The sequence below is a fragment of the Excalfactoria chinensis genome, chromosome 5 (genome assembly GCF_039878825.1).
Source record: "Excalfactoria chinensis isolate bCotChi1 chromosome 5, bCotChi1.hap2, whole genome shotgun sequence".
Classification (NCBI taxonomy): domain Eukaryota; kingdom Metazoa; phylum Chordata; class Aves; order Galliformes; family Phasianidae; genus Excalfactoria; species Excalfactoria chinensis.
This window is the reverse complement of record NC_092829.1, coordinates 46,301,856-46,320,174: the sequence shown is the minus strand read 5'-3', so window position 1 is coordinate 46,320,174 and position 18,319 is coordinate 46,301,856. Positions and strand designations below refer to the sequence as shown.

Genomic DNA, 18,319 nt, shown 5'->3' with positions numbered 1-18,319 from the left:
ACCTGTGACACTGCTTTATTCTGCAGTAGCAGATACTGAATTTACATTCTCAACCTGAAGTTTGAGTGTATTCTTAAAATACCAATGAATCTCAGAGAAAATCTAAAGCTTACATAGCTTAAAACACTAAATGCTGCAAAACCTCAAATTACACCTCTTACCACAAATAAAGCAAACTTCTCTAGCTCTCCAGCTAAGTATGGGGAGTCTATACAGAGCTATGATTGGACAATCATTTTTAATTCCACGTCATCATTACAAAGGACAGCAAAGCAGTAACATGTCAGCAATATACTTTCAAATAATGAAATTAATTTAAAAAATGATAATAGCCATACCTATCTCCTGCAGTAAGAGCTGCTAATTTTTCTTCACCAGCCTGAGGCACTGAATCATCATCAAGAATTCTTTGTATCTGCTGTTCAATTTCTCGAGGTTTCAACAGTCTACCATCGTGGTACAGCCACACTTTGAAGTAACGACCCTTGTGATAGACAACAATGTGTTTGCTGTCTTTCACATGCTGGAGAGTATCTAGAATTTCAAATTGCTTTTATGAACACAAAGCTGAAGTCTCAAAATACTAATAGTGCACTATATAACACAAGTGCCTACTGCATATACTATCAATTAGCCACAGCTCATTTAAATGAGTTTATCCCCACTTGGTTTACAAACTGAAGGTCAACTAGCCTAAATTTATGACATGAAGGCTTTGTGTCAAATACCCAGAGAAACTTTCTAAGCAGCTAGGTAAACTCGTCATATGATGGAAACCAATCATTCAGTTCTTTTGCTGTTCCAAACAACTGATGATATCCTTATAAATCTGAGGAAATTGGTTGATGAGACAGTGAAGAAAAAGACATCCTAAAAGCCTAACATTCATTATTCTGAGAAACATAGTACCAGGAAAGAGTTCTCTACTTTGAGTGTTCTGACTTATCCTTCATGTTTAGGGAGGTATCCACTGATCAGAAGCAGTTTTATACTAATGGCACCATTGGCTAGCCTACATAAAGCTCAAGCTTTTGTAAGAAGCATCACAACAGCACCTGAAAGCTCCAAGAAAAACTGCTGGGGAACCAGTAGAGGATCTGATACTCAAAAATGAGAAAAATGGATAGCAGCATTTTCTTTCATCTGTTGACTACTAATGTTAGTATGTCCAGATCATCTGCCTCCTATTCTGTTTTGTCACTGTAAAAAATAAAACACCCTCACACACCAAAAAAAACAGGACTGAGAGGTGTGACATACCCTACTTTTCTATCTGTAGGTAGTATTAACGAATGCATGCACCTGCCTTCCTTCAAGATGTAATTTACTCCTGCTGTCTGAATTGAAAGTATATGTACATTTACAGTGACAATATACAGTTGAACTATGACTTATAGATACAATTATTTTTTGGGCAGAGCTAACACGATCACTTGTGAACTTGTAAACACAGTCTTCGTGTCCCACAGAAGCTGAGGGAACAGACCCACACAAAAATAACCCTGTTGTACTTAAACAGGTACCTCCCTCTACCTCCTTCAACAGTAAGATGTAAAAAAGTTACTCAGAACTTAGAATAATCAGTTCATCGCTGGAAGTTCAAACAGGAGCTAATAAAAAAAGCATACATTTCCTTAATGTGTTACAGAGAAAGTTTTAGTCACTGTCCTTCCTACAGCTGATTCATCTATCTGGTATCTTACAGTGTATACAAGGCAGATAACACCAGCAATGAAAAGCCTGCCAGGACGAAGATTGTACCTGCCTTTAACCTAGACAAGCAACAGTGTTGAACATGCATTCATATTGAGAAGAATACATTTGATGCTGTTGTAAACAATAAACTGAAAGAAAAAAAAAAGTCAAAACAGGACAAATGTTAAAATGTCTTAGATGAGAGAACTCAATCTTCACAAAGCAAAACCACGTGTATCAAAAGAAACCAGAAAGAGCAGAACAGGAAAAAAAAAGTAAAGGTTATGTATGAATTAAAGGCATAGCGCAGACAATTTCCTCAAGTCAGCTTTTAATTAAAGGGGCAAATGCTAAAGGGAAGTTTCAAAGTCATTTGGAACAGAAAAACTATCTATGCACTCTATGACAAACCATTACTCCCCGAGAAACAGCATATTGGTGCCCTGGTGTCTTTCAGCTCCTTAGCTGGGAAAAAGGGATTCTAGCAGAAAATATCCCTAACACAGTGAATTCCATTAAGATGTCCTTTTCTCCTTGGATTGCCCTGCTTACCTGATTCTTCTCCTGGGATGCGGGAGGTATTAAACATTCGCTCCCACTGAGCTGAGCAAAGTGGAACAGTAGACCCCATTAGAAGAATCTGTACAAAACATGGAGATTAAATTCCAATTTAGGATATACCATTAGTAAATTAAAAAGGAAAAAAAAAAAACAGTCTGGTTAAACAGAGGCTGCAGAACAATAATATTTTTTATGCATTGTTTTATTTTTCCTATTCCTTGTCTTCCCTTGAACTACACGTGGAAGATTTCAATAACATTCCAGCAGCTGCATTTTTTTTGTCTTATCAAAGTTCACCCTTCAGGAGCAAGCACCAAAGATAGCTTGCATCAGGAATCCAACGTCAATCTGGGTTACCCCTTGATTTCTTATGTTTCTGGTTCATCTACCTATGAAACTGCACCATAAACCAAAGAAAGTACACAACTCTCCTCCTACCCTTTCTTATCTACTTTGGCTCCCTTTCTTGTATAAAAGCCCAAATATTCAAAGAACTCCATATTGAAGCCAGTATGCAGGAGAAATCACAGCACCAAGTGCAACAACAACCTTTGCTTCCAACAGTAACTGCTACTCAACTGCACCCTTCCAACAGTAACCTTTGTTTTCAAGCAGACTTTCTTACAACCACTATGTCCACACCGGGACCTGAATTCCTCTGAAGTCCAGATGTTTTTAATGCAGTGTTCTGCCTGATAAAAATGATTTCTTAGACATGCTCGGTATGTATCAATCCTTTGTTAGGTGGCATACTTAGCATATGTAAACACAAGACCTTATTTCACTTTTGTGCAAATGGATAAGTCAGTTTCAGGCTCTGCAATTAGCTGGTGTAACAGAAGCTTGTATCTGATAGTCAGTAGTTTGTGCACATGTGCAATTCAAGTGAAAACAAAGATGTCTGAGATCACAAATGTAGATGCATCTCACATATGGTTCTGGCACAACACATTCCTCTCCTGCTCTAAAAGCTGGTCAACTTCTTACAAACTGTGGTGGAAAAGATCAAGAGCTATTTAAACCGATATACATACTGGCTTGATTTCTTGTCTGTCCAGTTTCTTCCGGTAGAGCAGGATGGCATGGATAACATTACCAGCTCTAGCTGCCTGTATGGTCGTGGGAAATAAATAAAGGAAGTCCTGCAAAGTACATAAGAATCTTAAGTTGTCTATTACAATAGTACACTGAAAAACATACAGTACTACTGGATTCTTTTTGTTTTGATTTTTTTAAGCTACATTCTGGTCAATAAAGTCAAGTCTTGAAAATACATGAAGTACACCAGTACAGTGAGTTGAAGAGTTCAATTCCATTTCTTCAACAGCCACAATTTCCTTCTACAGCAACAGTTTGAAAACACACAGCACAGCTGTTAGTCATCCCATATAATGCTACCAAAAATTTGTACTCAAAACCACAATATTTCCTACTTACGTTTTTTTAACCTCAGGGTCTTTCACAATTTTACATCCTGTACAGTCATTTACAAATAGCAGAACACACCAAAGCCCTGATATGCATTGGGGTTTTTTTTCCCCCACATTAATCTTTTAAAAGATTGCTTGTTGCAGTAAGTATAAAACTGCAACAGAAGCCATCACTGCACAAGTCACACAAGTCTGCCCAACTGACAGGTGTGCTAATATTATTACATAGATAGTGCTCTATAAGATACTTGTTACAGATTATACTCAAGAAAGAGAAAAGAAAGCCATACACTCAGTGGCAACAGAGGTCTAAAAAAGTATTATATTAAAGAAAAATAAATTAAGACCCACAGCGGAAATCTTTTAATGCTGCTTTGACCAATAAGGCATTTATAGTATTTACCTACCATTGCAAAATAGTTACTGTTAACCATTATTGGTCCACGCCCTCTAAGGTAGATGTATTCTTCCCACCAATCACTCACCTGTAGGATGAAAAAAAGTGAATAAAAGTTCATTATTCCTATATATAGAATAAAATTTGATACCTGTTGTGTTGAAAATTCCACAATACAATGCTCCATACTACAGAGACAAAACAGACAGCTTGCCCTTACACTTAAAAAACAAAGAGACAAAAATCCTCCACTGACTTCTGTTAATATTTAAGGATAACAAACTAACAAACAAAAAAAAACCAAAAAGTGAGGTAATTCTAGTAATAGTAAGTTTCTGAAGAAGTTGTCATTTTCATTTAACATTTAAAATGCATCAGAAATCCCAAACGCTGGGGTAACCTGAGAGAACTACAGTTAACGTGTAGAGATAAATTCTTGTTACTACATCAGGAAGCTCAAGGGCAGCACTGGGGCTGCGCTCAGCTTGGAGAAGAAAAGGCTCTGAGGAGAACTTACTGCAACCTTCCAGTACCCAAAGGGAGCCTAAGGAAAGTTGGAAAGGGACTTTGTAAAAAGGCATCAAAGGATAGAACCAGGGGTTCTATCTTTTAACCTAAAAGAGGGCAGATTTTGAATAGATACTGAATAGATAATGAGGAAGAAATTCTTCATTATGAGGGCAGTGAGGCACTGGAACAAGCTTCCCAGAGAAGTTGTGGATGCCCCATGGTTGGTAACTCTGCCTATTGCAGGGGAGTTGAAACTAGGTGAGGTCCTCTTTAAGGTTCTTTATTAACCCACACCATTCGATGATTCTAATTGCATTACACAGTTCTCACTATGATACTGATGTTGGGATTTTCTTTTCAGAGAAAAACATTTGTTACAATTGTTTATTTCTCTTCATTTTGCTTTATCAGTTCTACACAAAAACGCTTTCCTAAAGCACTCTTCTATCTAAACTACCTGGACAGCAACATTCGGGGTTTAATCATAAATCTTAACAAGCATAGATAGGCTAAGCACAGCCATACTAACCGCATCACTGGCTCTAGAATAACAAACACAGAACAGAACAAAGATGTGCTCTTCAAAGTTCCATTTACCAAACTTTCTTTTTTCAAAATCCCACATCAACTTATTTCTGTGCAAATCAAGAGGTCTCCAATGCACTTTGCACAAGTTTCAGTTCCCTTCTGCTCCATTTGAGACAGAATGAACATTAAGCCAAGAATACAACAGGGAACAAATGAAATTACATCTGTTGAATATATAAGTTATCTGTCGATCTACTCACATAGTTTGTGGCCCACCATGATTTTAGCTTTAAGTACCACTGAAGCCTCGGTCCTAAGTTAAATGCAAAATCTTTGGCAAGACCCTCCATTCTTTTGAATTCTTCATCATTCATAAGTGGCCGGACTGATTCCAGATACTAGAATACAGGAAAAGAATCAGCATCAGTGCAGTCACAGATGTGTACCTTCTCATCACTTCAACAAGAAGTATTTCAAAAGTAGAGAGAGAATTCAAATTCCATTCACAAAGCTGCAAAATGCTGCGTTGTTAAAACCCTTCTAAACATTTGCCCGCAAACTCTAACCATGAGACCTTTTCCTGAATTTTGCTAACAAATTATAAATTGTTTGTAAAGATACATTCTCTTCTCAGGAGAAGAAAGCATTTTAAAGAACACATTCATCATTATCAAAGGACTTGGCTGTTCAGCTGTAAGCCATTTCTCTTCTCCCTCAGTTTCCTTCAGTTTCTGTAACACGCAGTCCTACTTACACACTTTGCTGCAAGATTCTGTCATAAAATGCTTATCTGCATGCTAGGGAATATAACAAAAACAAGAGGCCCTGAAAGCCCTGTATATCATACTTCATTGGAAAGTGTTACATCAGACACCATATCACCCAACATGAAGCAAGTCAGCTTCAAACTGACATTGGTTTCAGTGGTTTGTCTTAGCCCTTCATTTCTACATGTTAAGTTTTAACGCATAAGATAATATTGATGCTACCACATCATGATTTTAAGACATGACAAAAACAAGAACAAAACTCACTGACATAAATACAAAGGGATCTAAATATGGATTCAACGTTACCAAAGATAATGAATTGAATTCCACACACCCTGTTAACTGTATCTTTAACAGCTGGAACTGGCAATCGTGGTAAAGATGTCTGGAAACTGTACAACATGGGCTTGCGTCCCGAGAAGAGTTTTACAAGAGTCTGAAGAAAAACAAAATCAAAACATATACTTCAGTTTACTATGTTCCACAAAGGAAAATGACAGAGTAATAAGGAATAACGTAAGTGGGGAGTTCCTTTCACCACTAAGCAATACTAGACTAAATTTAGCCAACTATTACATTTATCATTGTTTGACAAAGGTAAAAAGGCAATGGCAAACTATCTTCCAAAGTAAACAACACATCATTTGAAGAAAAAGAGCATCACGGAGGCTTCCTGACTTCCCAAAGAATCTTCTGGTCATAAAGCAATATTGTTCACATATGACACACCTTGATCCCAATAGAAAATAGAGGCAGGCAGTTAATGCACTTCTTCATTCATTTTCCTCTATGAAAAATAAAAAGCAAACATACCCATTGATATTTTACTTATAAAATAGGCAATAGGAAGACCCACCTCAATTGTATTTCAAAACAGGAATCATTCAGTCACGCATCCCACATAACCATAGCCATCAATAACAGTTATGCTTTGGGATCATGTTTTGATAGTTTTCAAAGCTATAGCTCAACATCAATGGCACAATGGCAGATTTACAGGGAGTTTCTTTAAGAACAAGTTCGTTCCAGATACTCTGGAACACATCTAGTTGTGCAAGCATGCCAGTGTTATACACAGTCCTTGTGTTATCAACAACCAATAAACAAACAAAATGAAAGACAACAATTGCAGACTTAGTTTCAAATTTTATAGCATCCCATATTCTCCACAAGACTGAAGATAGAAATGCTGCTTCTGTTTCTGAATACCTCTCAGTTGTGACATACAATCATAGAATTACCCAGGTTGGAAAAGACCTCAAAGATCATCAAGTCCAACCGCAGCCTAATCATAGTACCCTAACTCTAACAACCCTCTGCTAAATCATTTCTCTGATCACCACATCCAAACAGCTCTTAAACACATTCAGGGACAGTGACTCGACCACCTCCCTGGGGAGCCTATTCCAGTGTGCAACTACCCTTTCTGTAAAGAAGTGTTTCCTAATGTCCAACCTAAATGCACTAAGCTGAAACTCACAACCAGGCAAATTCTGGACTATACATGGAAGGATGTTGATATACATCGCCCCATTTGGGCATGAAAGTAAAATCAAGCATTAAACCAACAGTTCAGTTATTATGAAGTACAATCTTGGCTCAACATCCTATACAGTGTATTGTACAAAGTTCAGTATACTATGTTCCAATAGGATGAAGACAGAAGAAAACTGACGATGTCCTTTCACTACTGAATTGTTAATACTTACCCTCTTCAACCCAATTATGAACATCTGAAAATACTACTTATGAAAATAGGCTCTTCCCTCTCCTTGGTCAGCACAGCTACGGGAGGTTGTTTCAGGTAGCAAAGCCATTAACAATTGCAGAGTGTTACTAGCAAAAAAGACCTCCCCGCAGCAGAGATCTGCTAGATGCACCAGGGTGATCAGCCCAATGGAATCTGATTGTGCTTTATGGATAAGACAAATTTAAAGCCAGGTGAGAAAAACACCATAGCTTATCATAAGAAAATCTACTTCCCATACTTGGAAACTATTTTATTCCAGAACTCTTTTGCCAGGCAAGGACAAGATTTTCTTTGGAGTACCTGTTCAACTCACAGATACAACAAACACACTCAATTACAAGTTTACTTAAGAATTTGAGACCATTGAAGTGATCTGACGGACACACATCCTTCACTACTTCTCTGATTCCACATCCTAATACCCATCAGGAAACCTAATTACTTAGAAGCCGAAATACTTTCATTAGATGGGCCCCCAGACTTCCAATTAGCCTGCCAATCAATTAATACTGCAGCTGAATTCGCAGCACAGGTTTTCTATCTGCAGGACTATTTGAACAAAGGAGAAATACTGTAAGTATATTGTTATGCTGTTAATCAGCATGAAAATCAGCTGGGGAAAAAAACAACACCACATGCACAGGACCCCTCCTGGGTAACAAAGGTTTAGAAAGCCAAGGTAGTTGGTGCTGTTTTATAGGGAAACCAGTCTTCTTTTTTTGTTGGAACTACCTAAAAAAAGCAAGGGATGAAATAAAGCTTCATATTAAGCAGAGATGAGATACTGTTGGGCATACCTGTATAGTGGTTCGTTTTTAAACCACATGTAATACACAGCAAAATAGAACAAATATACACAGCATATCATATACTGAAGTATATAAATATAATATGCAACAGAGCATGGTAAGTAGCACTACAGTTCATACTGTTTAAGGCTAGTGTTATAAGCCAAGATTAACAGCCTTAACACATCTGTTTGGTAGGACATGCTGAAAACCCAGACAGAGAGAGCTTCAAGCAATTGACAGAAAGCCTTACCATTCAGAGCCTGCACTGTACAAATTCAAGTCATGAGGCTCTTGACACTGCTTCCAGGAGAAACTATTGATTAGAAATTTCATTTGCAACAAACTAATATTAAACTGTAATATATACTCTGGATACCTGTTGTTGAACAGCTTCTATAATATATCATTACATGGAAAACACACCTCTTGATTTTTTTTTTAAGGCTGTGGGATTTTTATCTTAGGAGGGCACTTAAACTCCACATCAACAATGGAAAGAGTTCAGACAATTGAGCCTGAATAATAAAAATCCACTCCACCTTTCGGAGCAGCTATACATACCTTTCTTACACCTACTACAGTCTTAAAGGGAGATGGCAGCCTCCTAAGCCCTTTTCCAGAGCATCTTTATTATCAAGAGAAGCCACATCATTCCAGTCTTATCTTTAAGTGTAAACTGTTTAACAAGCAATCCACCTGACATGTTTTCACCAGCTCTTTTTGGAGTGCTACTGCTAGGACTGTTTGAAGGGACATATTATTGTTTTCTTTAAATGTAAGGTTAAGTTTAGAATGGATGACCAAAAATACCAACATTTTCACCTAAAGAAAGAATTAGAGCAGTGCTTCCTGGTGAGAACAAGGTGTTTTCTTTTGTTTCATAGCCTGAGCTTAAGCTGTGGTTGCACACAGGAAAGTAGGCATTTGAGTCACACAGTCCCAAGGTACCAAGAAATTTAGATGTTCTTAAAGTGTTCTCTTTTCCTTCCACGAGGCCACACTGAATAGTTTAATTACAGCATCAAAAGGATGATAGTAACTAGTAAAAATATCCAACAGCCCTTGTTCTCTGACACAGAAAACCCAAGACAGGAAAAAAAAACTACAACACTATCTACTTCAGGGCTTGGAAAACAGACCACATACACACAGAGACACAACAGAAAGACAAAATATCCTTACCATCCACAGCTTGGTGCCTGCAGAAAGCTTGCCATATTCAGCAAACATCCAGCCATGATAGGAAAGCAGCATTTTTAGGGAGTACCGCATTGTGACGATTAGGGCAACCCAAAGCCCTGTGCCAAAAAGTATTCCACTCACAATGTTCTGTGTTTGGTTTGACATATAGCCACTATTTAAAACAAAAGGCGGTATTAGTCAGTTAGCACCAGTTTAAGTTTTAAGGAGAACTTAATATTGCAAACCTACATTCCGCGGTACCAAAGGCAGGCATTAAGCAAGTTTTATGCCTGTCTGCCCCTTCTTATTGAACTCATTCCCAAACATCCTTTGCTATGGCCAGAACAAAAGCAACAGAAGTTGCCAAATAGACTTCTCAAATATGTACACAACAATGCAGTAATACTGGTAAAACAACCTACATGTTTAATAGCTTTACACACTAAGACTTAATGCTTACTTTAATCACAAACATACTGTTCAAAGATTGGTATGCTTTAATAGGATTTAGATGAAAAGCAGTTACACGTAAAACTGATTTAGTTTAGAGAACAGTAAGTTTTCAGACTACTTACGTTGTATCAAGGGTTCGGTTGATTTTAGCTATTATTCCTAAAGAAGGATCAATTTTGGCATACATTGTTGACATCACACCCACAACTACAATAAGCCAGCTAGAGGGACTAGCAGGATAAACACCAGTGATAATTCCATTCTGGAAAGAAAAGCCTTCACATAATTTTTCCATACCAAAGCAGTTGACTTCATATTACCACAGAAAGAAACAAAAATCAATACATTTAAGTCATTTAATTTTAAACAAGATTATCCAGCATTTTCTTTCATGGATTTTAGCTAAGTTTGCTTGCTACTGGAAATTCTCACAACAATACCAATAATTACTTCATAGATTAGACACTTTGTGCCACAAGTGGATTATTAGGCCTCCCTAAACTAACACTGGCAAAGGACATTCTACTGAACGAGACACAGGAAACTGTCATTTAAACTGTCCTTCTCTAAGTTTTAAGATGTTTCTGTTAAGACTACTTCTCAAAAGTATGTTTTTGAAAGAGATACTGAAATTAACCTGTAGCTTATCTCAGGTACTACATACTAATAGAATAGATACCATTAGATACCAACATTATTGCTTGGCACCATTTATCCAAGATCGACGTTCAGGTAACCTCCTTTCTTGCTTCCTTTCTATCCATCCCTTGTTAACTAAAATTCACACAAGTCATTCGCTGCAAGGAACTTTATATGCCAAAGAGGCCTAAGTTTTACTTAAACAAAACTTCCTCATATCTATGAGAACCTAAATTACCCTCAGGTTTGGTAGGCTTGACTGGTTTTAAGTACCTTGAATCTGATGAACTTTTTCTTCCATGAGTGGACACCAGATAGGTAAATTTGTTTGAGTGCCTCATGGCTCATTCGCAAGTCAATCCCATCTGGAGTAACAGTAAATTGAAATGCCACTGCTTGATGAGCTTCTGCCATTATTGGAGAGAGTTCTGTTAAAATAAAAGAAAAAAGAAAAATTAGACTCTGTACAAAGGTAGTAGAATCTAGTCTGGTACAAAGCATAACATCATCATTCCAGGGGAGATTCAGGTTGGATTTCAGGAAATACTTTCTCTCAGAGAGAGTGGTCAGGCATTGGAATGGACTTCCCAGGGAGGTGGTGGAGTCATCAACTGTGGAGGTGATAAAGGAATGGTTGGTTAGATGTTGTACTGAGGGACATGGTTTAGTGGGGAACCATTGGTGACAGGTGGATGGTTGGACTGAATGGTCTTGGAGGTCTTTTCCAACCTTGGTGACTCTATGATTCTATGATAATCAACACCATTTGAACCAGGGCAGCACTGACATTTTCCTCTAAGCACAAAAGTACAACTGCTTTAAGCCTTTCACATTTCTTTTGCAAATCTCAAATTTAGACTTCTTAATTAAAAATTAAGTTCCAGTTGACCTTCATCTCTTGCTAAACCACATGTTAGAGCTAACAAGTACAGTTTAGCAGGCCACTTCAAAAGCAGTCTATTGTGACTTTAGTCCTGCTCCTCTTTCCTGTAAATATTCTACAATGTCAAAATCATCTGGAATGCAGGAGAGGGGATACAAACATTTGTGTATGAATATACAGTTAGGGAATGTAAACACTGTGAATGCAGCATTAACAGGACTAGGAAATAAATACGCAATGTAGAAAGAGTATTAGGGAGAGATGAACAAGATAAATGGTGTTGCACAACATCTAGTAAGGTAGCGCAACAGGTAGCGCGATATTTATAGAAGTACCTATCTCTAAAACAGCCTTCGATGATCAGCCTCTGCAAACAGAACTGCTCCTAGAACAGCTGATGGTCATGTAAAGACTCCCCCCCACTGCACCAAATCAGTCACTGTTCAATGAGGCAGAGGCTCAAATATTGGTGTATCGGGCTTCTGGGCCTCCAGAAGAGCAGCTAAAGCTCACAATACCATGATAGAACACAATTTCATCTATGCATGTACAGTATTTCAGTAGGACAGCAAAGAAACAAAATTGGTTTTGAATCGAAGTTTCAAGACAAGCACTGCACGCCCTCCTTATAACAGCTGCAATTTGTAGTACTCCATGACTCAGTCACTAACAACTGCTTATTTATAATGGCCTTGCTAAAGGCAAGTATCAGGAAGTCAAAGTCAGCTGTAAACTCATTCATATGAGTTGCACACCATGAGCTCTACACTGAGACCAAAACTGCATGAGCAATAAAGCAGAGACAGGCAACAGTTAATACATGGTGCACGCTGGGCTCAACAGGGTTTGCAAAAGCACAGAGCAATTAAAGTATTCATCATAAGTCTAGTGCTGTACAGACAGTTTAAAAACAAAAAACAAACCTAACCAAATCCCTAAGAGGAAAAGCAAACTCCCTGATTAGACTCAAAAAGGGCCAACTGACTCTCTGGTTCACTCCTGCTAGTCTACATTCTGGGATGCGAGTGCATCAGCACCAGGTCAGCTAGTTACCACTACCCTTGAGCCCCCTGTGGCTTCTCAGCCTGAGAATTTATGACCATCCTCCTTCTGTTTCTGAAGGGAAAGAATTTCAGGAAACCCTCCCTCTTAGGTACATGCATTTGTATTGTCTAAGGTAAAAAAAGATTATAAATAGTATTAATCATAAACCGCCTCATATTTTACTAAATTTAGTTCAAGGGTCATGCTAAATTTAAATAAGCTTCAATAAGGAAAACATTCCCTATTGCCAAAATACAAATGGAAGAATGTTAAACCAGCAAGAACTAATCTTGAATCAAGTAACTGAGCACAGAAAACAAAGACAAGGCAAAGACAAGGTTAGTCAGAGAACTGCACTGCTTGATCCTGAAAGATAGGAAACCATCACGCAGCTCGCTTCTTTTCATATCCTTTTCCTTTACTCAAGAAAAACAAATCCCTTGGACTACTGTTTGTTCTGAAATTATGATGGCTGAGCAGCAAAGAGACTTCCTGGAGCGCCTTCCTTTGAACACTTCTTTTAGCTTGCACAGGCCAATTCAATCATAAGCTGCTGTACACTTCCCCTCCTTTGCATTCCTCCGCTGTCACGTGCTTGCTAACAAAGTAGGGAAAAGGGCACGAGCCAGAGGAGCATGCGCAGGACTTTCAATTTGACTTGCCAATGTTAGTAAGGCAGCGCCCACATCCCTTGGCTTGCTAACACTGGAATAATAACTTCTCGTAACTCCAGGCGTTTTGGTCAGCAAATGCAGAATAACCTTTCCCAGCAGCCAGCCATAAACAAGAGCTAACCAAGCAGTTTAGTAGACCTTACCGAAAGGAAAAGAAAGAAATGAACACACATATGATCACCATCATCCTTAAGTGTCTACTTTCATCCTTTGAGTGTTATTTTCGTAGCATTGACATACCCTCAAAACACACCCACTCCTCACTAAAACCAAACAGTGTTAAAGGAGAAAGCCGCCTGCTCCTTTTTCTTTTCTGGTTTCAGTTCAATTCAAACATGCCATCCCAGCCACCAATGCTTCTCCTTCTCCCTTCTCATACCTCAGCTTGAGCCAATCAAAGCTTGCCACAATTTTCCCGTTGTTACAAACAAAATGCTGGTAGGTTGGAAGTAAGCTTTTCAGTTGGGAAAACACACATCAAGTCCTGATAGACCTCATGGCCCAGAAATGCTATGACTGAAAATCTGTATTGCTGTCTGCTACGCACAAAGCCTCTTCATTGCGCTATTGCTGCACCTTTAGGACACTGACACTATGACTCCCAGCATTTAGCTTTTTAGCTTCCGCTGCCGATAGACACAGTGATTTCAGGGTGCAGACACTAAAGAGTCCATTTCATGTTACAGCCTACACATTCTGTAGCCACTGAAGGAGATGAGGGTCTCTTGTTTAAATGCAGTTTTCACATCCATCGCTCCTTTTCCTGCAGATGAAGCAAATTAACAAACGCAGGGTAAAACAGAGAGAAATCTTATTCACACGGCCCAGAACTGCCAAAATCTGGGTTAAAGACTTAATTCCATGACTCTTGCTTGCAAGCAAGCTCAACAATTCAGCCCGAAGCTCTCTTCGTGGTATTTTGACATCTATTTGTACATTAGCTTTTCTATGTGAAGCACACATCTGTCAGTAATCAAACTTGGCTTACAAAGCAAATCCCCCCAATTATTCTGCTCTGACTATCAATGGTTGAGAATTTTCTGGGAAGAGCAGTAACTGCTACATTGTTTCACTGAGAACATCCCCACATTGAACCCCACACCAGGTTTAATGCTGCCGGAGCTCTCAGACAGACATCTCTGACACCCTGACCACAGACTGCTCCCTGGTGGTGTGTAGACTGAAAGCATTACACATCTCCGTGCTCAGAGCTAAAATATGCTGCCAGATTTAGAATCCTAGAATGGGCTGGGTTGAAAAGGACCACAATGATCACTGAGTTTCAACCCCCTGCTATGTACAGGGTCGCCAACCACCAGACCAGGCTGCCCAGAGCCACATCCAGCCTGGCCTTGAATGCCTACAGGACTGGGGCATCCACAACCTCCTTGGGCAACCTGTTCCAGTGCTTACAACCTGTTCCAGTGCTTACAACCACTTGGAAAGCTTATAGCCTCACACAGGTGCACACATCTCATCTAAGGAATAAAAACAATTAAACTTTCCTTCAGGAGATGAGCTTGCTGCAGTCTTTGGAAGAAATGGTCACCCACCCTCCCCCCCCCGAGAATTAATTTGTTACCTATTGTGTCATTTTAGTATAGATCACCAAATTCCAAGTCCAAGGACAGACATAATCAAATAAGGATCTGTATGAAAGCACTAGGACATCATACCAGATACTAAAACTAAAAGCAAGACAATTCCCAGCACTGAGGTGTCTAAGCGTGGAAACCAGTTGGAAAGCCAGCCTGCAGCAAGCTGCACAGCAGCCAGCAAGGTGCCCTTCAAGCAAAAGCTAACAGAGCCATGAGGTGCATTAGGAGCAGTACTGCTAAGAAATCAGGTAAGGTGAGTGTTCACCTCTCCTTAGTTCTGCTGAAGTCCCGTTCTGAGAACCGCCTCCAGTTCTGGGCTTCCCAGTACAAAAGAGATGAAGCAACCAGAGAGTTCAGTGTGAAGCCATTAAGAGGATTAAAAGCACTTGGAACATCTCTCCTATGAGGAGAGGCTGAAAGAGCTGGGACTGGGTGGCCTGGAGAAAAGCAGGCTTGGGAGATCTTACCAACGTCTATAAATACCTGAAGGGAGAGTGCAAAGAGGATGGAACCAGAAGAAAACAAGCACTACATACAGAGCAGAACAGAAAAAAAAGCAAAAACCAAGTCATGATAGGTTCAGTGTTCCCTTGATGTTTAGAAAGACTCGTCTGGATGGCCTGAGTGCAACACAAAGCATTCAAACTCCAGCAGTCAGCATCTGTAGCATCCCATCTGCAGCAGGGCCTGCACCCAGGAGAACAAAACTCCCAGTTCACCATTAGTGCCATTTATACTGTACATAAATACAAAAGCTTCCTGAAAAGCAGAGTTTCAACTGGCCAACAGTTTCAGATTCTTTCTGAAACTTAACACAGAAGTCTTCAAAAGTAGATCTGATTAAAAAAATAATAGGCCTGATGAAGAAATCCTATGCACAAACAATTCAATTGCTTTAAAAGACCATCACATCCTAGAAGACAAAGTGGAACCAGTCAAGCACTCCAGAAGGATTTTCTACAACTAACAGAAATGTACAATTAATCTGGAGGACAGAAAGTTGGATTCCACACAAGTATTTTTGTATGAACGTAATAGATAGATGTAGGCATTTTAAGCACTGCTATAGTGAGAGCGGGCTGGTTTAAAGGTAGCAGGCAGCTTTCTGGAGCTGACCTTAAGTGCTATTGATATGAATGGTGGGAAGGAATACCAGTTCCTAGTAGCAAAAAGTCCTTGAGGCTTAACGTCATGTTTATACATAGGAAAGGAAAACAAGGACCATTCTTATCCACTTGAGGCCCTGTATTACCAATAACAAAACCTAGGTCACTTCAGTGATGTGTTTTCAGAGAGTTTGCTGTAAGTGCAGAAGATTCAGTCACTGAAAAGTACCCTCTACAGCAGTATCCAACACTGATGCAAAGTCACATCTGCTGTTATACGAGTGCTCCCTCACCACTACCTGACAATATCAGGGCAGGTAAAATAAGGCTGTATATGCCTCACAAAGGAAAATTATGAAATATGCACTATGAAATATGCAGCTCAAACATTTAATCATGACCAAAAAGGTGTTTGTTTGTTGGATATTCTACAGCTAATGCCACTTTCTTGCGGCCTTAGAGTTCTGCAAAAAGGTAACGAGATACCTCAGGAAGAGCAAAGAGCTTATTCATAAACCACGTGATATTTTGCAAGCAGCTGACTTCTGGACTTACTATACAGATTAACCAACACTGTTATTCAGTTAAGAATTTCTACTGCAAAATAGCTTGCTCATGTACTAACCTTCAATAATAACTAATCATGCCTGAGCAGCAGTTATCATTGGCTACTTTACATGCTCAAGTTTTACCAACAATGTACTTCGCAATTATTAATTATACTCCCACGAGTCTGCAGACACAAAACCATTAAGAGAAATCCAAGAGGAGTAATGCCAAGTTTTTTTCTGTGCAATGAACAACCACGTGGGTTAAATTCAGCGGGTCTTCTCGGGTGAACCTAATAACGGTGGTACAGAAATAAAACAGAAACCAAATGATGGCCCTCCCTTAAAACTTCTATTAAATGAGAACGGACTGAATGCTGCGTTAACCTGACAAGTACTCTCATGCCAGGTTAGCTGTGTCTGAAGGGAGCTAAAACCAGTTCAAGTCTCCTCAAAAGCAGAACACAATTATTTACATGGTAGTTCTCTCAAAGGGTTACCAAAATAGGATTACTGGGCCAATCCAATGATTGAGATGGCTTATGCAAAGCACTGAAAGAGATAGAGCTTCCTAAGGTAAATTTTAAGGAGTTTTTTAGTTGTGATTGCTGATCATTGGCTTCCATCCCTCTTATCCCCCCACATGGCTGAGGTCTGCAGTCCCTAGAAATTACAAAGTCTGAAAGTCTGCACCTAAAAAAAGAGTAAATGCTGTGATTCAAGCCCGCGTGGAGAACTGAGTGCATGTATTTGCACAGCTACAGCAATACCGGGACCTACTATAAACCTCATGCGCAGCACAGTTTGAAATCAGCACAGTCAAGCAGTGTGCAGTAGCTCACCGCCTGCACTGACAAAGCTTTCAGCTTGTGTCCCACCCTCAGCACCTTCCAACATCATTTATGGATGTAGATTAGATAACCTCCAAAGGCAACTTCTTTGGAATTTTGGCCCAATTTCCTTATTCCCTTCCCAAAGGCCAAAATGGGGTGGCAGACACACATGGAAGGATGATAGGGAAACAGACAAACAGACCAAGGAATGAAATGCAGACATACCCGAACAGCTCTGTCTTCCTCAAAAAAGAATTTGTGATCTGCTTGTCCCTCAGAGGCCTTCTATCCCACAGACTCACTGCAGCTGGGATCTTGAGTAGGTCAGGACACACTCAGCGCCAGATTCATTCCAATGCTGTCAGTTGATAATAGCCATTAAATGATGGCAATGGCAAGCAGTTAATTGTAGCTCTGAAACAGAAAAGTCAAAAAAAACCAGTTTGAACTTTGATTCACGCACAGCTTTCAATGGCTGAGAGGGACTGGATCAAACTGGAAGGACTCAAGTTCACCCAGTACCCTACTACCCTCTTAGCTATTTCTGAGGATGAAATTAGCAGTTGTTGGCCTGCGCAACAAGCAAGGTGAACTCAGGGGCCAGACCCAAAGGCCAGATTCATTGTGCGGTTTAAGACAACCAAATGCAAGTTCTGTCCTGCAGGATTTAAGCTCCCACTAAACTCGACCTTGATCCCATTAAGATTTCTTGGAGACATGCTCACAGAACAGACTGCTTTCAGCAGCACCTCCAGGAGAAAAGGCATGGGTAGATAGGAAGCTGGCTTCCCACCTGCAGAAACTGAATACAGTCAAGCAAAAAGCATAGAGAAGACCAGTTATGGTCTGACCAGTTATGGCAGATATGTTAATTATTAGGCTAACACTAATGAATTTTAATCCCTACTATTTACTGTTTATATGGCC

General features: G+C 39.5%; 1 protein-coding gene across 2 annotated transcripts in view; it reads right to left on the bottom strand.

The window, feature by feature from the left end:
- LOC140252732 (carnitine O-palmitoyltransferase 1, liver isoform-like) overlaps positions 1–18,319 on the bottom strand; it is a 34,006-nt gene that overhangs the window by 13,097 nt on the left and 2,590 nt on the right. For both annotated transcript variants that reach the window (XM_072337737.1, XM_072337738.1), the window contains exons 2-11: positions 17,618–17,806; positions 10,980–11,134; positions 10,190–10,329; positions 9,615–9,786; positions 6,226–6,327; positions 5,382–5,519; positions 4,094–4,171; positions 3,291–3,398; positions 2,248–2,335; positions 339–534 (exon numbers count right to left, since the gene is read on the bottom strand). In XM_072337737.1, the coding sequence (XP_072193838.1) occupies positions 339–534; positions 2,248–2,335; positions 3,291–3,398; positions 4,094–4,171; positions 5,382–5,519; positions 6,226–6,327; positions 9,615–9,786; positions 10,190–10,329; positions 10,980–11,120 (1,163 nt within the window). In that variant the 5' untranslated portion in view covers positions 11,121–11,134; positions 17,618–17,806. The remainder of the gene's footprint in view (positions 1–338; positions 535–2,247; positions 2,336–3,290; positions 3,399–4,093; positions 4,172–5,381; positions 5,520–6,225; positions 6,328–9,614; positions 9,787–10,189; positions 10,330–10,979; positions 11,135–17,617; positions 17,807–18,319) is intronic.